Raw genomic sequence first — 20,962 nt, forward strand, 5'->3', positions numbered from 1 at the left:
TTAGGAAGAGGAAAAAGCATCATCCCCCAGCATCTGGGATCTAGGTATAAGTCGTTATCCAACCATTACGTTTGCTTTAAAGGCAGAGATGACCTGCATTTCTGATAACTCCTCTCCCTTAATTCATGATTCATATGCAGTTGGAGGGCTGGACTTTCTGGGTTTGGTTTTTCCCTACAGTATTAATGCCCTCCTTTTCCCACAAATCACCTGACTTCCCCGAAAACTCTGTAACACACCCTTTGGCTAAAAAGGAGCATTAGGCAATTGGTGAAACTCCCCAATCCCTCCTTTCTCCCCCTGTGGGCTGGGAAAGAGGAATCTCAGACCTCAGTATGCAGTTCTTGTTTCAAAGGCAGAGGGAGCTCCAAGATCAAGGCTGAGTTCCCCTTTCCCTAAGTCATGGTCTCCCAGCCCCCTCTTTGTTTGGATCAGGGAATTTCAGACATGCACACTGGGGTAGAGAATCACAGGAACGGAACCAGGACAGGGAGGTGGAGGTTCCTGCACCCAGGCCCTGTGCTGCTCTTCCTGGGAGCCGGCAGGGCTGCCCGGCACGCCCACTGGCAAGAGAGACGGGACTGACCCACTTGTTCCCATCAACTTCTGAAGGTAAAAACTTAAAATCAAAGAGCAGAGCTTTGATGGAGGAAAAAGGAAGGCAGAAAACTTTACATAGGAAGGTTTTGGGCAAAGATGGAGGGCTGGAAAGAGCAGAACCCAGTGGGAGAATATAGACCACTTATTTCTCTTAGGTTGACCCCATCCACCCCCATGTCACCCCACCACCTACCACTGTTTTCAGGGTTAGAAGCATATTTGGCAACACTTTTCTAAGAACTATGGGGAGATGGGTTGTCTTTTTAGTAAAGGTTAAGAAAAAAACCTGGAAAATTAAGGTAGGAAATTGAGGGAATACCTTTCCTTTCCTTTCCTGTTTCTTGTCATTCAGCTGTCCCTTTTCTCCTTCCACATCCAACCCTGTCTCAGACCACTTCTCCCAAGGTCACTGTCTTCCCCTAGGAAAAGAAGCTCATTCCTCCATCAGTGGTCCTTGGGAGAAATACATGCAGTAATACACAGTCAGGGGAGCTGGTTCGAGGTGATAAGGGTGATCCTTGTCAAAAGAAGAGGGAGACATGTCATAGGTGGATAGTCATGATGGGGAAAGACTCCTGAAATCCTGAGCGGAAAAGGGGATATTTATTGTTCTGTTAGGGCAGGAGGGAGACTGACCCAGTCGGGACTGGGGTGGGTGTTGAGGGTGAGGGAGGAGAACAGAGGAAGCAGAAAACTGGCAGAAATTACTCATTATTTTGGAGAAAAACTGGGAGAAGGTCCTGAGAAGCCAGAGGAGAAGGATAAGATGTAGTTTCAGTCTAGAACCAGGGCGAGTGTGGGAGGATGGGTGTCGTCCAGTGATGATTAATGATATGGCTCTGTTGAACCTCTGTGTTATTCTTACCAAGGTGACATTGGCCCCTTACCACCCAAGCAGGTGCCTGTGTGCTTGTTAGACAAATACAACCAGGTCTGCCACCGCTTTAGATCCAAAGTCCAGAGGTGCAGAGAGCCAGGACCAAGAGATGAGCTGCTCACCAGGGATGGACAAATTGCCAGAGATGTGGTGAGTGATCACCGGTCTACAGAGAAGTATATGGACCCCATTCCCTTCATCATCTCAAGAAAATGGCTCAGATCTGAAGCCTGGGTTTTGCTTTGACCTGGGCCTTTTTGCTTCATTCCAACCCAAGATCCTCCTGCATGTGCGGGTGCCCTTCGCCTTTCCCATCCCTTCTCCCTGCACTTGTCTGCTGGCACCTGGGTCACCCACCTCTCCATATGCCTTTTTTATTTTTTCAGGTGCATTGTCCTGTTTTCCCTTTTGGCATGGGTTTATGCTGAGCCTACTATGTATGGGGAGATCCTGTCCCCCAACTATCCTCAGGCATACCCCAATGATGTAGAGAAGTCTTGGGATATAGAAGTTCCTGAAGGGTACGGGATCCACCTTTACTTTACCCACCTGGACATAGAGCTGTCCGAGAACTGCGCATATGACTCAGTGCAGGTACACTGTAATAAGCACGTAAAGGATGGGGCTGGGCTGGTGGGCTGAGAGGATGCAGGAGGGGGTGCCACCGGCATACAGTGAGCTGTGCTCACATAGTCCTAAGATGGGAAATGGTCCAGTCTCTCTGTCCCTTTTTCTCTGACCTCCATACCAAAATATTACCCTTTCCTAGCTTCTTTTGACTCTTCTCTTAGATAATGTCAGGAGGCCTTGAAGAAGGGAAACTCTGTGGACAGAGGACCGGCAAGAAGCCCAACTCCCCCGTGGTGGAAGAGTTCCAAGTCCCATACAATAAACTCCAGGTGATCTTCAAGTCAGACTTCTCCAACGAAGAGCGTTTCACTGGGTTTTCTGCGTACTACGTTGCTGTAGGTAAGGCTCACCCCTCTGTGTGCCTCATTGATCCAACCACGTGATTAGAAGCCGGACAAACATTGAGCAATGCAGGGAGTGAGGGTTCTGTTTATAACTCTTATGAAGTGTTGACTTGGCTTGGATTCTTCCATGAATTGCTTTTGTGAAATTCAAATGCATAATCGTATTCTGGTGATGATGATAGTAATGATAAAAAAGAGATAATAAGCAGTAATTTATTGAAAACCACTATGAACTGGGCACTGTGTTAAGAACTTTACCTATATTAATTTAATCTTCACCTCAATTCTTAAACTAGGTGTTATTATATCTACTTAAAGATAGGGAAAGTAAGGACTAAGGAAGTTAAATAACTTGCCAAGACTCACACAAGGAATGTATGGTATTCAAACCCATTTAACATACGGTAAACAAACAAACTTTCAAGTTCTGTGTGAGTCTCCAGCTATCTCCAGGGTGAAATGAAGTCAGGACATCTCATAAAGCCAAAGTATTGTTTAGACTTGACAGAAGTGCCAACATCCTATAAAGTAATACATGTACCGATTGTTCCTCCCTGCAGAAGACATTATCAAGTTCAACTTGCAGAGTGTTGTCTCTGGAGCTGAAATGCTCTGTTTGTGAGAAAGGTCAAGGGTCTCTGGCATTGAGAGCTCCCCTATAGCTGTGCAATGGTAGAGCGCAACTCCGGAATCATAGTTCACAAGAGTAATATAGAATAATGCCATCCTGAAATGTGATTCATTGAATGTCTTTAAGCAACAGACCCTTCCTACTTTTCTTACCCTTGCAGTGTGGGGCTTAACCCCATTCTTCCTTCTAGGTCTCTGTCCTTGACCTCAATCTTTCTGTACTCTTTGTAGATGTAAATGAGTGCACAGACTTTGCAGATGTCCCTTGCAGCCACTTCTGCAACAACTTCATTGGTGGTTACTTCTGCTCCTGCCCCCCAGAATACTTCCTCCATGATGATATGAGGAATTGCGGAGGTGAGCTTGTCATCAAGAAGGGTGCGTGTTCCCTGGGATTTGGAATGGCTTGAGGCTTCAGTAGGGGGCTTGTCTACCCTTCGATTTTGATTAGCCTCAGCCTTGACTTGGCATCGATTTTTATTTTTTAATAGTTTACAAGCTGATTTCTTTCTTTCTTTGTTTTTTAAAATTTATTTATTTATTTATTTATTTTTGGCTGCATTGGGTCTTTGCTGCTCCACGCAGGTTTTCTCTAGTTGTGGTGAGCGGGGGCTACTCTTCTTCGTTGCACTGTGCGGGCTTCTCATTGCGGTGGCTTCTCCTGTTGCGGAGCACGGGCTCTAGGTGGGCAGGCTCAGTAGTTGTAGCACACGGGCTTAGTTGCTCCGCGACATGTGGGATCTTCCTGGACCATGGCTCAAACCCATGTTCCCTGCATTGGCAGGTGGATTCTTAACCACTGTGCCACCAGGGAAGTCTGGCATCTATTTTTAGTTACCTCTAAACTGAAGGGGAGCTACAAGAGTGGAGGAAGACAAACCTACAGGGTCAAGTTAATTAATTGGAGAAGAGAGATAGGTGCCTGTGTCAACTTGGGGCGCTCCATAACCATGAAAGCCTCATTATCAGCAAAGTGATAGAAACCCAATAGGTATTGGGTATCTCTGCTGATATGTATTGGGTATGAAATTGTGGCATGTGGGCTTCAATCAATGAATGTGACAGTCCATGAATGTGGACTGTCAATTCATGAGAAGTATCATAGAAAAAGGCAGGGACTCCTTTGCTTGACGCTGTATTTGATTCTACTTTTCTCTTTTTCTCCCTTAGTCAACTGCAGTGGGGATGTATTCACCACACTGATTGGGGAGCTCACAAGTCCCAATTATCCCAGTCTATACCCAGAGAACTCAAGGTGTGACTATCAGATCCTGTTGGAGGAAGGGTTCCAAGTGGTGGTGACTATGCAGAGAGAAGATTTTGATGTGGAACCTGCTGATTCTGAGGGCCACTGCGCTGACAGTTTACTTGTGCGTGATGGATGATGAACTTTTCTCCCAACTCACACAGAGGGATTTCTCCTTGAAGACAAATTATATAGCTTTCTGTCCCTTCTTTTCTTTTTTTCCCCTCCTTCTTATTTTATTTTACTTTTTTTTTTTTTTTTTGCGGTACGGGGGCCTCTCACTGTCGTGGCCTCTCCCGTTGCGGAGCACAGGCTCCGGACACGCAGGCTCAGCGGCCATGGCTCACGGGCCCAGCCGCTCCGCGGCATATGGGATCCTCCCGGACTGGGGCACGAACCCGTGTCCCCTGCATCGGCAGGCGGACTCCCAACCACTGCGCCACCAGGGAAACCCTTATTTTACTTTTTTCCCTTCCATTTTGCCTTTTTATTTCAGTTCTTTCTCTCTTCTGATTTCATCATTTTGTTTCTCTTCAGTTTGTTGCAGGAAACCAGCAATTTGGTCCTTACTGCGGTAATGGATTCCCTGGGCCACTAACTATTGAAACCAAGAGTAATGCTCTCAATATCATCTTCCAAACTGATGAAACAGAGCAAAAAAAGGGATGGAGATTTCGTTACCATGGAGATCGTGAGTAACTCAGAAGTTGCTCTTTGGTTGGTGGTACCAAAGTCCTTGCACAATGTAAAATCAAAACAGGTAGATTGTTGTATGGATAAGTATCCTGAGAATACTCCACTTCCTCAGCAGGATCTAAACCTGTCAGTAGTTGCTAGAAATGCCTCAACTTCTAGGAATCTTTCAACTGGACTTCTGAATGCAGACAGCTTGGGGGTGGTTCATTAGTAATGCCATATTAATTAATTAATAATTTTTTTCACCACACCATGTGGCTTGTGGGATCTTAGTTCCCCAGCCAGGGGTCGAACAGGTGCCCTCAGCAGTGAAAGCGCCAAGTCCTAACCACTGGACCACCAGGGCATTCCCTGTCATGTTATTTTAGACACCTGCATATTGGAATGCTGGGCGTCAGGATTGAGGATGACTGAACAACTGTAGAAAGTGTGAGAATGATGTAAATATCATAGAGATTCTCCAACTATTTGGTAAAAAGTTTTTTCCTGTCCTTTCTAAGCAATCCCTTGTCCTAAAGAAGTCACTGCCAATTCTTTTTGGGAGCCTGATAGAGCAAAATATGTGTTCAAAGATGTGGTGAAGATAACCTGTGTGGATGGGTTTGAAGTTGTACAGGTAAAGCACTGTTAGAGGCTTCTCTCTTGTCCCTAGGTCAGGATGAGCGTACTGGAATTGTCTAATCATTTACCGAGCGTCCTTGTTCCAGCAAGGTCTAACACCTTCTCCATAAAGAGAACCGCTCAGGATCTTTAGTCTTTCCTTGTCAGTCATGAAGATCCTTGGACAGCTTGACATTCCCTTTTTGGCTTTGGTCTTCCTGGGGCAGGGGGGCTGAGATGCTGGGACAAAGTTGTCTTTTAGCCCCAACTCCTGGGTGCTTTGGGTCATTCTGCTACGATGTCCCCAAGCTTCTTGTGGTGAGGACTCCTCATTGACCCAAGGCCAGAGAGCGATTCCATTTCTGGATTTTGATTCCCTATATCTCTCCTTATAAATTAATGGAGATGTTTATTATTGTCCATCGATTCCATTTCTGGATTTTGATTCCCTATATCTCTGCTTATAAATTAATGGAGATGTTTATTATTGTCCAGGGAAGTGTGGGCTCGACATCTTTCTACTCTACTTGCCAAAGCAATGGAAAGTGGAGTAATTCCAAACTGCGGTGTCAACGTATGTACCTCTTTAAAATGGGACTCTTTTTTTTTTTTTCTCCCAAAAGGAATGGAAAGATTAGTGCATTAAGATACAAATGCATGGTTTCCTCTTAGGCTTGTGAGAGAGTAGATTGGGTTTTTGAAGGGAAGTCAGTCATGGAGTCCCAGCCCTGATCTGATCCCAGGCCAGCCAGACTAGCAGGTTTCTTCCAAAGAAAGAGGCTGTGAGATTGGTAGAGTTAATAGCATTATATGGGTCCGTTCCTTCAGAGGCCTCACCAATCACTGAGAACCAGGTTCATCCTTGTAGCTTTCAAGGGGCTATCAGACCTGGCAGGACTCAGTGGGCTAGGGTGTTGAGGGATGCCAGTCGGAGATCATGGCCACAGAGAGGCTGATGTGGGGGATTCATCCCAGGTGTGCTTATGGATATGGGGAGTGGGGAAGGAGTGAAGAACACAGCTGGGAGGATGGACTGGCCCAGTGACTCCTCCTGGGAGGAAGTGGCCATCCTGACCATCTCTCTCCTGCCTTCCTCTTGTAGCCGTGGACTGTGGCGCTCCCGAACCCATTCGGCATGGTAGCGTCGAAGATCCAGAAAATACTCTATTTGGTTCTGTCACTCGCTACACTTGTGAGAAGCCATATTACTACATGGAAAATGAAAGAAGTGGTAGGTTTCTTTGACTAAAGAAAAGAGAAAGAAAGAATGAGAGTGTTGGAGGGTGAATAGCACAGTCTTCCTGGGTTGGGTGCTCCCTGCGGTGGAAGCACGGAGTCCTAACCACTGAGCACCAGGGAAGTCCCCTGACCAACTATTTAATGTAGAACAGGAGTAATGCTTCCAGCTTCAAGTCATTATTCTATGATGCCTGACTTTCTCGATGGAGAGGCCTTGGTGGTGCTGGATGAAGGTCTGGATGGCTCACAATATGTCCCACTTCATTGCTTTTAATTTAATTTAATTTCTTTTCCCACTTGAAACACTTTCCCAGCCTCTACCGTAACCCTCTTCCTTCTGCTTTGGAAACTGTTCCTTCCCCTCCCTTGGCAGGATAGGGGCCAGAGAGATTGTTTGGAGGATGTTCTCAAGATTCTTTTCTAGTTCGTTTGATAGGATCGCCTCCTCAAATCCCAGAGGTGCTAAGGCTCTGAACGAAAAGTGGGGGACAGACTCCAGAAGATCTGATGGTGAGTGTGTCCCCTGTCCCTTGTGCTGTTCCAGAGGAGTATCGCTGTGCTGGCAACGGGAGCTGGGTGAATGAGCTGCTGGGCGCAGAGCTGCCAAAATGTGTTCCAGGTAATCAGGGCTCAGGCTTGGGTAGAGAGCACAGCCACAGGTGTTGTTGCATGGGTCTCACCTTCTAAAAGTAGCTGTAATCCTCTTGGGAAGGGACTTGACAGTCTGGGCTGCCAGAGTCTAGCTCAGTGAGATGGAGACAAAGCTGGGCCGTGGACCTGCCAGGGCCTTGGGGAATTCATCAACCACACTGTCAGACCAATGGATGGGAAAGAGAAAAGTCAGCCGGTGACAGTTGGTGTCAGAGTCTGGGCCAGTTAGGTTTCGTAATGTAGATGTAGTAAGGGTGTCTGGGATTGCTAAAAACAGGGCCTGAAATAAGAGAGTGAGGAATCAACACTTAGAAACAAGACTACTCGAAGAGCCTAGTTATTATATTAAAAGTCTATCTGACAACAAGCTATAGAGGAATAAAAGAAATAAGGGGTTGCATAGAGATCAGAGTTGAGTAGAAGAAGACTCCCAGGCAAAGCCAGAATAATAATAAACATCCTCTTAGTAACAACAGTGTGATTGAGAGCTAGGGACCGAGCTAGCTCTCAATCAAGTAATCAAATGCAATCAAACAATTGCATTTATTATCTCATTCAATTAAGTCTTTGCAACAATGCTCTGGGGTAGGTGTTATTGGTTCCGTTTTACAGTTGAGGGAATTCAGTGCAAGTTCACGGAGTTAGGAAGGGGCATGGGTAGGCTTTGAACCCAGGTCTGTCTGTTATGCTCAACTCAGAGTCCATTCAGGCTGACTAGTGAGGAATTTGGGAAAGCCAACTTGATCTGAAATAAAATTCCGTTTTAGTTATATTCAGTAACGGCAAAGCAATCAAACCTGGATCCGGTCAATGGGGGATGAGATGAAAGATGGAATAAGAGAACCTTCCACAGGTTACAAGGAGGGGCTCAGCTGCAATTAGGACTTGAGAAAAGAAGGTGATAAGTGTTTGATCTGGGCATAAGAGGAAGGTAGAATGCTCGCTTCCCCTAACACCTGTATGAGGACAGGGTTGCCCAGCTCTGGCTCCCAGCTGGGCCCCTGGCCCCATGTGCTAAGCCTGGGGTGAAGTGTCCTCCCCACGCTGTGAGTTAAGCTGTCCATAGTGTGAGGTTCGTTTGGGTTCAGTAATTCGCACACAGCCTCAGTTTAAACCAGTCTTTCCCACAAGCCTGCTTTTGGCACTGGCAAAGCGGGATGTTTGGTCCTTTAGGTCAGTTCAGGATGAGTCAGGTGCTGAGATCGTTGACCAACTATTTGGCCATCTTGTGCTGAGAACGCTGAGGCCCAGCAGGTGTTTGAGTGGCTGTAGGATTTGCAGGGGGGCCAGCAGTCTACCCTGCTCCCTTCCCACCTTGTTTTTGTTCCTCCCTAGTCTGTGGCGTCCCTGGTGAGCCCTTTACAGAAAAACAGAGGATATTTGGAGGCTCCATTGCAAAGATTGAAAATTTCCCCTGGCAAGTCTTCTTCTCGAACCCCCGGGCCGGCGGGGCTCTCATAGATGAGCACTGGGTGCTGACAGCTGCCCACACCGTGGAGGGGAACCATGACCCGGTGATGTACGTTGGATCTACCTCAGTGGTCACTTCACAACTGGCAAATGCCCAGATGCTCACTGCTGAGAAAGTGTTCATTCATCCTGGTTGGAAGGACCTGGATGCCTCGGAAATACGGAAGAATTTTGACAATGACATTGCGCTGGTGCGGCTGCAAGATCCAGTGAAAATGGGACCCACTGTCTCCCCTATCTGCCTGCCAGGTGCCTCCTCAGAATACAACCCCTCCGTGGGAGATCTGGGGCTGATCTCAGGCTGGGGCCGAACAAATGCCAAAGATCATGTCATTAAGCTCAGAGGGGCAAAGTTACCTGTTGCTCCCTTAGCAAAGTGCCGGGAGGTGAAGGGGCTAAACCCCGGAATAGATATAAATTCCTTTGTTTTCACTGAGAACATGATCTGTGCTGGAGGTGAGAAAGGTGTTGATAGCTGTGAAGGGGACAGCGGTGGGGCCTTTGCTCTACAGGTCCCTAATGAAGAGAACCCCAAATTCTATGTCGCTGGCTTGGTGTCCTGGGGCCCCCAGTGTGGTACCTATGGGATCTACACTCGTGTCAAGAACTACATTGACTGGATCATGAAGACGATGCAGGAAAATAGTGCCCCCAGTGTAGACTAACCGTACAGGTCCCACCAGCCTCTCTAAGGGCTGTGACCCATCTGTTGCTTTCTGTTCTTCACAATAATCCCATTATTTCACCATGACTGAAAGAAGACATGGGAGTATGATTTAACTAGAACTTGATTGTTGGGATACCTGGCTGGAGGTGGGGTTGGATCATGTAGTTGTGTTGGTCATTCAGTGTAGTTGGAGTCCCTGGGGTCCTCTCCCCTGAATCTGTCCTGTGGACAACAGTGTGGGAAGGAACGCTTATCTTGGACTGTTCCACCGGGAGCCCTCTTTCCTGATGATTGCCTCCTGTTCCAGTTCTGACTCTGCAATTCATTGTGGGGCACACCCTTGATTTTTGTTACCCCTTTACCTGTTTGCAGTTTATCATTATCAGTGTCTACTATCTACCGGTAATAAAGCATGTTTATAACCCAGTTCTGGCTGACTTGTCTTATTCCACATCAAGACTTCAGCACCATAGGAAGGGAGTGCGATGGGCTGTTGTGTCCTGGGAATTCGGGCCCCTAGCAGCTAATATTTGATTGTCATGAAAACAGGGAACTCAGTTTCTCTCCTCTCTTCCAATTGACATTTACTGAGTGTTGTGGATTAGCATCATGTCAACACAAGGTACCGTGTTCTGTTTTTGAAATTCATCAAATGTACTTGAACCTCACTGAGACATCCACATACAACAGTTAGAATTGGCTGTTGAAGATCTTTAAGTCTAAAATTTTGTGGTATAAATTGTTTCAATATGTCTCCTGAAAATGAATTTTCCTTTAGTGCGCATTTGTATAATACAATATTATGACTCAATGAAAAAGAAAAACAAAAGAAATTCAGCATGTCCTCATCTGCTTTCCTGGTGGTTTTGGTTAATTTGTCAGTCAGGCAACAACGTCTTCTCTGGATTGAACTCTGCACTGAGACGTTATACCTCATCTTGGTGAGGAAGGACCCAGACTCCCTTCTACTTTTTTCCAAGGGAACAGAAAAACAAACAAGTGAACAAACAAACAACTCCTCATCACCACAAAATGATTAGTGGTGAAAAAGGACCAGACAGTAGAGACTAGTATTTTTTTTTAATTGAAGTATAGTTGATTTACACTCTTGTGAATATATATATATATTCTTTTTCATATTCTTTTCCATTAGGGTTTATTACAGGATATTGAATATAATTCCCTGTGTTATATAGTGGCACCTTGTTTTTCATCTATGTTATATATAGTAGTCTGGAATCTGCTAATCCCAAACTCATAATTTATCCCTCCCCCCTCTTTCCCCTTTGGTAACCATAAGTTTGTTTTCTATGCAGAGATTAGTATTTTTTAAACTGAGGACAGAAGAGCTATCTTAGGGTGGCCATTGCCCTAACAAGGTGTCTTACGAAAGCCATGGCCTGAGATTAAGAGTTCAGGGACACTCTGGTCTGTTTGATGTGACACGTGGCTTTCAGGAGAGCAGTTTTTATCAGAAGCCAAAAGGGGTATATTTGTGGCCCATCAAGAAAGGACTTTGATCTTCCATGGACCAAAAGGGCAAAATTCAACAGCGGACCTTAGGCTGGTGGTTAACACAACATGAAGTAACCAGAGCTCTAATCAAAAGGTCTGAAGAACCAAATGGGACTTCCCTGGTGGCGCAGTGGTTAAGAATCGGCCTTCCAAGGCAGGGAACACGGGTTCAAGCCCTGATCCAGGAAGATCCCACATGCCGCAGAGCAACTAAACCCGTGCACCACAACTACTGAGCCTGTGCTCTAGAGCCTGCAAGCCACAACTACTGAGCCTGTGTGCCACAGCTACTGAAGCCCGCATGCCTAGAGCCCATGCTCTGCAACAAGAGGAGCCACCGCAATGAGAAGCCCGTGCACTGCAACGAAGAGTAGCCCCCACTCGCCGCAACTAGAGAAAGCCCGTGCATAGAAATGAAGACCCAACACAGCCAAAAAAACAAAAAAAAACAAAAAAAAACCCAACAATAGGAAGCTACTGGAAGTATCGTGTCATATCAACCAAGCAGCATAAAGCCATTTACTTTATTCCTTAACTCTACACCTGCCAACTACCTTCCCCTACCTGCCTGTTGTTACATGTGCCATGGAGTTGACAGTGTACGCTGGACTACAGAGTTTTGGGCAGGAGAAGGGTGATTCCTCTAGAGAAAAAAAAATTGGAAAAATATTAAGAAACATGCTTGTGATATAGACATTTTCCTTCTTTTTAATAATTGGAGGAGTAGAAAAAACATCAACCTGGAATCTGACAAATAACAAAAAAAAGGAAGTCCATTCCTGCCAGAGAGAATCTTTAGTCTATCTGGGTTCTGCCCTCACGGATGGGCTGAGGTATTGGTGAAAGGATTCGCTAGTTGCTGCTGCCTTGGACAGTAGGATGGGTCTGTGTTTTTGCATCATTAGCTGTACTACCAGATCATTTCCCTGGGTGAGGCGCAGGGTGGGGTTTTAAGTGAATCATCATCAGAGACTTTGGAGCTGGGAAAGGCTCATCACCAGGGCCTAGAGGGCTAGAAAATCATTCATTGTGGCTTAAAAGACATCAATCGTACGGCCTTCCAAGTAGCTTGGGAATAACATGTGTGCTTCACCTGAAACTCAGGAAAACACTTAACTTTAAAAAAAGCAGGTGAATTGTCACATTTCTTTGGTCAGAAGAAAATGGACTGGTGGATCAGCTCCTCATGCTGGGGGAAAAAAATGGAGCCAAGAGGACTTTATGGGAAGGACCCTAGTTGAAACAGGACTAGCCCAGAAGGGGCTTGAGGGATATGGGATTCTCAAAAGTTGCTTTTATCATGATTTCTAGAATCAGAAAAATATTCTATGAAAATGTGACTTTTTACTTTCTGCATAGCTGGTCTTCTTATTTTTCAATTTTCCATGCAACATAATCAAGAATTTATTTGAAACATCCTATGATATGAACTGAAATAAACTTGGCAAACTACAATTATCCTGACGTTTTATCCCACGAATTCAAATCGACCTACTCCTGAAGGCTCCCTGTCCCAATTCCCCAGGATGGCTTTTCTACAATGATTTCAAGTGTAGCACTACCCGAGAACCTTCGGGGCATGACTGTATGGGCCTGATGCACTTGGTGGAAGAAATCAGCAGCAACTAAGCTTCAACTGTGACAACTTGAATAATAAGCACAATACACGCAATATTCTCCTGAAAGGCCTCCAAAGTCATATACTCCACTTGACATCAATCACCTAATTTTTCCACATGGGTTTAAGACTTTTGTGCCTTGATTCTGTTAAAAATGTCAACAAACACTAAATCACACCCAGTGTTTTCATGTAAGCAAGTTAGAGGACTAGTCTCTGGAATTTGATAGATGTAGCTAGTTAACACTACTACTGCATTTCTAAGTGCTTGGTTTTTTGGGTGGATTCCAGGGCTATTTTAACACCAATTAAATCAAACATACTTTCATAAAATTGTCATTTAAAGAGGATTCTGAAACTAAATGATGGAAGAGAACCACTGGAAATAAGTGGGGGATGGCATGGGGTGAGGGGTAGGGGGGAAAGCAAAGGAGAAACTGTAGGAGGGCAGAGTACAGCTGGCACTATATCTCTGTGATGCTCAGACACACTTGCGTGTCTAATGATGTTAACTTGATTTGCCTATAAGACACACTGATCATCAGAATTCTTAACTTGGCTCTCAATCACGTGACAAAATTGAAAAGTTTAACAAGGAAGGTTTGTGAAGTGGAAGGCAGGTAGTGGGTTTTCCAATTATTATGCTTGCATTTCAAACTCCTGTTTTAGACTTTTCAAGTAAGCGTGCACGTTCCCGAAGCTATGGTACTTGGCTAAGTACACGAGCACCCCTGTCGCACACCGCCCCTCTCCCTGCTGACAGAAGCTGCAGTTGCAGATCCCACAACGTGGTGGGCAATGCCCGTTTGGGTCTAGCAGAGCATCCCTGACTTCTTCACCATAAATGGTTTCTAGGGCAGGGACCGCAGAACTGGCCTCGAACGCCCCAGCACTCTGGGTTTCTGCAGTTTGTCTTGGTATCGATAGTTTTCTGGCGGCACTGATGACAAGTCGATCCCAATGAGCGGTTATAGATCTTCTCACCAGAGTTGTTGCAGATGTTGTCCAATTCTTCCCATGTGATTTCGTCCACGGGGCGAATATATAGGGAAGGGTCATGGAGCCGGGGCGATGACTTTGGGGCATGTCATTTTCGTTCATGTAGCCGGCCAGGGGCTTCCTATTTCTCACCAACATGTCCTCCTCCTCCCCTTCCCACTCCCCTCCCCCTCCCCCCCTCCTCCTCTGTAGGCAGGGCGCTGAGCCACCCAAGGACCTGGGATCTTGACCTGGTGAAAGGACGAGCTCTCTGCTCAGGGTTTCTCCTGCAGGATACACCTAGGAATGTGCGCCTTCGGGGTGTCTTTGGACATGAACTGGGGTCTGGCAGGGAACGCCTTCCAGGGAAGGAGCCAGGGAAGCTTTCTAATTCTGACATTAGTTTTGTAAGCATTGCTTTGTTTTGCTTTATATTTAAAGCCCTTTTTTCCCAAAAATTCATGCCACTTTCGTCTTCTGAAACAGAATTGGAATCGGTCAAGGAATTCTCTGAGGGCTCGGGGTGGGGATGGGGCCGCTGCTCTTTTGCTGGCTGCTCCCCCGGTGTTTCTTTTCTTTTTCTTTTTTAAAATTTATTTATTTTATTTATTTATTTTTGGCTGCGTTGGGTCTTCGCTGCTGCGCATGGGCTTTCTGTAGTTGCGGAGAGCGGGGGCTACTCTTCGTTGTGGTGCATGGGCTTCTTATTGCGGAGCACACGTGGGCTCTAGGCGCGCGGGCTTCAGTAGTTGCGGCACGCGGGCTCAGTAGTTGTGGCGCACGGGCTTAGCTGCTCCGCGGCATGTAGGATCTTCCCAGACAAGGGCTTGAACCCGTGTCCCCTACACTAGCAGGTGGATTCTCAACCACTGCGCCACCCCGGTGTTTCGAGTTGGGAACTTCATGGCCACCCGGAGAGGTCCGGAACGTCTTCCCTGACTTCGGTCCGACAGCCGTACGGTCTGCCCGCAGCCTCATTCCACCTCTGAGAAACCGCAAAACGATTCATCCTCTGAGTCGGTATGAAAAACACTGGCCAGTTCGTTAGTGACATCTGGCCTTGCTTTCTGTAAAAATCCACAGTGGTCTAACACATCTTGCACCTCACTTTCTGAAAAGCTGCAGAAAGATTCATTAGCAGAGTCCTCATAAAAAACATTTGCCGGTTCTTCACTGATAGCTGACCTGAATTTAGGTTTTGTGTTCGCAAAATTATCAGAAGCAAAGCTGTCACAACTGACATCAGACGATGACAAGGTTTCCATGGAAATCAGCTTCACATACCTGAATATCTTGAAGTTCTTCTTTGCTCTGCCATCCTTTTGCAGCATGTGGCGAGCGCTGATGCTGGGGCCAGCTCTGGGAGCGGGGAGAGCCCAGCAGCCTCGCCCATCGCCGTCCCACCTCTCAGGGGGCGGAGCCCCAGCCGCGCGGGCCGGCGGGCGAGGTGCGCAGAGCCCGGGTGAAGGGCAGCTGTTTGTTTGGTTGGTTTTTTAAAATTAATTAATTAGTTAGTTAATTAATTAATTAATCTTTGGCTGCCTTGGGTGTTCGTTGGGTAGCGTGGGCTTCGCATTGCAGTGGCTTCCTTCCTTGTGGAGCTCCGGCCTCTAGGCACGCAGGCTTCAGTAGTTGTGGCTCGTGGGCTCTAGAGCACAGGCTCAGTAGTTGTGGTGCACAGGCTTAGTTCTGTGGCATGTGGGATCTTCCTGGACGAGGGCTTGAACCCGTGTCCCCTGCATTGGCAGGCTGGTTCTTAACCACTGCATTACCAGGGAAGTCCCCAGCTGTTCTTTTTTAAAAGTTTTTCATGATTCAGTTTTAGTTGGCTGTATGTTTGTAGGAATTTATCCATTTCTTCTTAGGTTGTCCAATTTGTTGGCATATATTGTTCATAGTAGTTTCTTATGAACCTTTATGTGGTAATGTCTCCTCTTTCATTTAAAATTTTATTTATTTGAGTCCTCTCTTTTTTTTTCTTTTTCTTGGAAAGTTTAGCTATTGGTTTATTTATTTTATCTTTTCAAAAAAACCCCCACAGCTTTTAGTTTCATCGATCTTTTCTATTGATACAGAGCTGTTTCATCACCACAAAGATCTCCCTCATGCTACCCCTTTAAGGTCACATTCTTTACTTTTTAATTTTCTTTTACAAGTTTAAAAAGACACTTTTGAAAGATCCAGCCTTTTCTCAGTTGTGCTAAGAGGTCAAGGGAATTGATTTTGAGTGTACCCACGTTTCAGCCAGAGACAGGGGGAGACTAGATAAATGATGGGGGATGGTGAAGTTGTGGTCACAGGAACCACAGTGGAGGAACCCCAAAGGGGAGAACATAAACTTAAAGAGAGAGTGCCCTATTTTCTTCTTTCCTGGGGGTCCAGGTCCTGTTTGAAAAACCTCTTGTACTACAAGGGAATACAAATGACATAGAATACCAACAACTGTCAGCAAGGGGCTAGTTCTAACTTTAACCACCGTATTCTGTCTGACCTCCAAATAGGCTGTTTGCAGTCTCTGTCTTCCTTTATGTTTAGTGAGAAAGCAAATTATTTCTTTGGTCTTCACTGCTTGGGACTGAATTTGAAATATTTTTGGCACAATGCTCAGGTTTGTCTGGGCACCCTCTATTCGTGGGTAAAATGAAAATGTTTCTTGATCTCTCTTGGACAGGAAGCAAGAAGAACCTAAGGTTTCCAACAGAAAAAAAAAAAAAAAAGAGGATGGTTAAAATAAAAATTCACAGAAGATAGGGACAAAAGAAAAAAAGTGCCTAAGTAGACAGTGGAGAGAAAACTCAGGATAAAATAAAAACAATCCTGGGATCACTGGAGACCAGGATCCCAAAGAAGCCCCAAAGGAGAGAATCTGGTCTTTTCATGGAACCAACCATGGCTCCCAATCTTTCCCTCCGCCACCCCACTGCTTGGCAATCACAAGTCTGTTCTCTATGTCTGTGAATCTGTTTCTGTTTCATAGATGTGTTCATCTGTGTCATATTTTAGATTCCACATATAAGTGATATCACATGGTATATATCTGTCTCTTTCTGACTTACTTCACTTAGTATGATGATCTCTAGTTACATCCATGTTGCTGCAAATGGCATTCTTTCATCTTTTTTTATGGCTGTAACTCTTTAATATTTATATGAGATTGCATGAGATAATATTGTATAAGATTTGTATGCGATTCTATTATTACCCCCATTTTATAGACAAAGAAACTGAGGCTCAGAGAGGTTAAGTAACTTGCTAAGCTACCATGGATAGAAAGTGGCCAGGTGGTTTAGCCCCAGAGCCAATTCCCTGAACTCTGGTGCCCTCCTGCTGCTCTCTCAATTGGTGACGGTATTTCCCCCCTGACAGCCTCCCTTTCACTGGGTCTTCCGTGACCCTCACTGCCACGTACAACCCATCCTCCCCCTCTTTTCTCAGCCTCTCAGTTTTGAAGCTCATGTCATCAGACTATCTTATGCACATCTACTCATTGTTACAGTCACCTCCTGGGACCCACGTCATTCCCCTCATTTCTCAATGATCTTAGTTCCTGAGTCACTGTCATTCTAACACTATTGCTGTCTTAATTTTTGGCAGTTTCAGCATACAGATAGGTGATCCTTCTAAAACTGTGGCCCTGTGGTTCCATGAATCTTCTCCAATCTTATCTCCCACTCTACCTCAGCGACACACTCCCATGGTCGTGCCTAGACAGACCCTGTCATTACCAATACCTGCAACCTCTCCAGTAATCTCAACTTCACACACCCCATTCTTTTGCCATCACCTCCTATTCTTCCAGGTCTGTTCCTGTAGTGCCACACTTTCTATATACCATGACACCAGCAAACCTGATACATCAAATCTTCTGCATATTTATTGCCCACCACCCACTTCATGCTTGATCCCCTCTTTGCCTGGCTTAAATTCCATATAATAACTTGCTTTCATACATTTTGGACTCCCTTGCCCTTCTACGGTTTCAATATATCCACTTGGCAAAATCGAATCTGCTTCCTCTGTGCCTGTATTGGTGCAGCTGATAATGGCTGGGGGAAAACACATGACCGAGCTCATACAACTGTCTCTCACTTTTAAGTCATGATCTTGAATCTCAAGTGGGCCCTTATGCCCCCGGGTGATCAAAATTCCCTAACCTGTTCTGTCTTCCACTCTCCTGGATGACTATTTCATTCCTTCTTCTCTCTCCTCAAACCCCCAAATCCTTCTCTATCCACACTTTCAGCTGATGACCTTATTTTCTACTTGACCAAGACAAATGAAGAATTAAAAGAACGTCGACACATTCCTACCACCACATCTACTGAAATGGAAGCATCTTAAACTCTGCTTGCCTGTTACCCTAGATAACATATCCATGCTTCCACCTGGATTCCATCTCACCCCTCCTCCACACATCATAATCATTTTCCCTCTCTATTATGAAATTCCCATCAGCATATAGACATGTTGCTATTTCCCTAATCTTTTTTTGTGTGTGTGTGTGGTATGCGGGCCTCTCACTGTTGTGGCCTCTCCCGTTGCGGAGTACAGGCTCCGGACGCGCAGGTTCAGTGGCCATGGCTCACGGGCCCAGCCGCTCCGCGGCACGTGGGATCTTCCCGGACCGGGGCACGAAACCGTGTCCCCTGCATCGGCGGGTGGACTCTCAACCACTGTGCCACCAGGGAAGCCCTCCTTAAAATTTTTTTATTAAAAATATTTTAATATAGCTCTGTGCCTGTTTTTTTGGAATAGATAAAACATCTACATGGCTCAAAATTTTGAAAGATAGGAAGAGAATACATGATAACTTTTCTTCTCCCCCAGAGACCACCACCATTTCTTATATAACCTTCCAGCAATATTTTATACATATAAAGCAATATAAAACCACTCTTCTTTTTTATACAAATGGTAGTATTTTATATATACTGTTCTGCTTTTCATTTATCTTAGAGATTGAATGGCTACATTGTATTCCATTATTTGGATATTCCATAATTTACTTGAAACTTTGGTACCAGATCTTTCAGAATTCAGGATTCTAATACTTTGCTATTATGAACAATGCTGGGATGTCTAACCTTGTATACATAGGTCATTTAACTCATACGTGAGATATCTGTGGGAAAAATTCATGGAAGTGGAATTGCGGGGTCAAAGGCATGTGGATTGGTAATTTTGATTACATGTTGCCAAATTGCTGTTTATAGAGTTTGTACCAATTTACATTAAAAAAATGCATGAGTGTCTGTTTTCTCTGTGTCTTCACCAATATAATATATTATCTTTGCCAATCTTACTGGTAAAAAGATAGTGTTTTAATTTAAATATTTTCCTTATTGTGAGTTAGGTTAAGCCCCAAAGTCCAAAAGCAATTTGTATTTTTTTTTCTGTTAGTTTTCTATTCACAGAGTATTGGTTTTGTCCTAATTTTTCTACTCCAGTGCACTTGAAGAATAAGATGCACATGACTTTGTGGGAAGAGAGTGGGAACCAGAAAGGTCAAAGCAGTCACTGGATTCTCCTGAGATCACATTTGATGATTACAATAAGGACCAGGGACTCAGAATCTTAAATTTGCCAGGAACCTTAGAAATAACATAGAATTGAATTTTTAAATTTTTACTATTTCCATCTCCTCCACCCACTGAACTCCTGCCTCCATTGGAGTCCTGAAGGTGTTTCATTTCTGAAAACATTTCTAACCATTCAAAGAACTGTAGGACTTCCCTGGTGGTGCAGTGGTTAAGAATCCGCCTGCTAATGCAGGGGACACGAGTTCGAGCCCTGGTCCAGGAAGATCCCACATACTGTGGAGCAACTAAGCCCATGCGCCACAACTACTGAGCCTGCGCTCTAGAGCCTGCAAGCCACAACTACTGAGCTCACATGCTGCAACTACTGGAGCCCGCGTGCCTAGAGCCTCAGCTCTGAAACAAGAGAAGCCACCGCAATGAGGAGCCCATGCACCACAACGAAGAGAAGCCCCCACTCACCACAACTAGAGAAAGCCTAGGTGCAGCAACAAAGACCCAACAATGAAAACCCAACACAGCCAAAAATAAATAAATAAATAAATTTATTTTTAAAAAAAACCAAACTGCAATCAATGTATGCTCCTTAAATGTAACCCACAACACTTGTGTATGCTTTTGTGTAGACTATATGAGAAAACGTTTCCATTTCCACCTATACAAGTCCACAATCCTAACATCTAAAATGCTCTTAAAAACAGAAAGTGTTTTAATAAGTTTGGCATCAAAACTTATTTAGTAGCAAAACCTGACAGTAACTGGTGGGTCGTTGTCTAGAGCCGTCATCTATCTCACTTACTGTGAATATTCAAATGTTTTTCAGAATTATTCATGTGTGTTCTTACAGGGTGTTGCTGGGGCCATTACATTACATTACATAGATGGTATATTGCATTTCTGAAATCTGTAAAATCTTGAACATTGAAAGGCATTTAGCCTTGAGGGTGTCAGAGAAGGGATTGTGGACCCGCATTTGGACTTAAAAACTCGTCATTACTTGGGAATGTTTTAACTCTGCCCTGGTCTTCTTGAATTCAGGCCTGTGTGAGTCAGCTCGTGTAAAGTTGTTCAGACGTGTCCAGAAGAGTCAGTTGTGCAATAATCTCATGATAATATTCTACCATAAATACTTATAATGCTTATCCCAAGTTTTGGGTACTTCTCTGGCCTTTAAATATATCTTAAAGAATACAAATTATTTAAAAATATTGTTAGTGGGCTTCCCTGGTGGCGCAGTGGTTGAGAGTCCACCTGTCGATGCAGGGGATACAGGTTCATGCCCCGGTCCGGGAAGATCCCACATGCCGTGGAGCAGCTGGGCCCGTGAGCCATGGCTGCTGAGCCTGCGCGTCCGGAGCCTGTGCTCCTCAACGGGAGAGGCCACAACAGTGAGAGGCCCGCGTACCGCAAAAAAACATAAAAAAAAAAAAAATACTGTTAGTGACTCAACTTGGGAACAAAAATTGCATATCACTCCTCTCTTAAGGAATATTTAGAGATTGGAAAGTGAGCTGTTAAAAAAGCTCTTATATCTGCAGCTATGTATGTGGGAAAATAAGGATTTTCTTCATATTGTACAAGCAAAACAAAATACAGAAATAAATTGTTATCTACAACTCTAATTGTAAATGCGGGCATAAACTTAATTGTTCTCATTGCCTTCC

At 44.9% G+C, this 20,962-nt stretch overlaps 1 protein-coding gene and 1 pseudogene across 4 annotated transcripts; one reads left to right on the forward strand and one right to left on the reverse strand.

Annotated features, from left to right (window-relative positions):
- The first annotated feature begins 444 nt into the window (after positions 1-444).
- C1S (complement C1s) lies at positions 445-10,076 on the forward strand. Of its 4 annotated transcripts, none has more exons than XM_060113794.1 (12): positions 445-612; positions 1,470-1,627; positions 1,864-2,071; positions 2,269-2,446; positions 3,313-3,438; positions 4,252-4,451; positions 4,865-5,018; positions 5,524-5,639; positions 6,119-6,197; positions 6,726-6,854; positions 7,407-7,481; positions 8,849-10,076. In XM_060113794.1, the coding sequence occupies exons 2-12, from the start codon at positions 1,587-1,589 to the stop codon at positions 9,646-9,648; spliced, it is 2,106 nt and encodes a 701-aa protein (XP_059969777.1). In that variant the 5' UTR covers positions 445-612; positions 1,470-1,586; the 3' UTR covers positions 9,649-10,076. The 4 variants fall into 4 exon arrangements, with proteins under 4 accessions (XP_059969777.1, XP_059969775.1, XP_059969776.1 ...); XM_060113792.1 differs by having other exon boundaries at positions 1,496-1,627; XM_060113793.1 differs by having other exon boundaries at positions 1,499-1,627.
- Positions 10,077-13,422: 3,346 nt separating this feature from the next.
- On the reverse strand, positions 13,423-15,092 carry LOC132499085 (cell division cycle-associated protein 7-like; annotated as a pseudogene).
- Between the last annotated feature and the right edge of the window lie 5,870 nt (positions 15,093-20,962).

Source organism: Mesoplodon densirostris, chromosome 11 (genome assembly GCF_025265405.1).
Source record: "Mesoplodon densirostris isolate mMesDen1 chromosome 11, mMesDen1 primary haplotype, whole genome shotgun sequence".
NCBI classification, from domain to species: domain Eukaryota; kingdom Metazoa; phylum Chordata; class Mammalia; order Artiodactyla; family Ziphiidae; genus Mesoplodon; species Mesoplodon densirostris.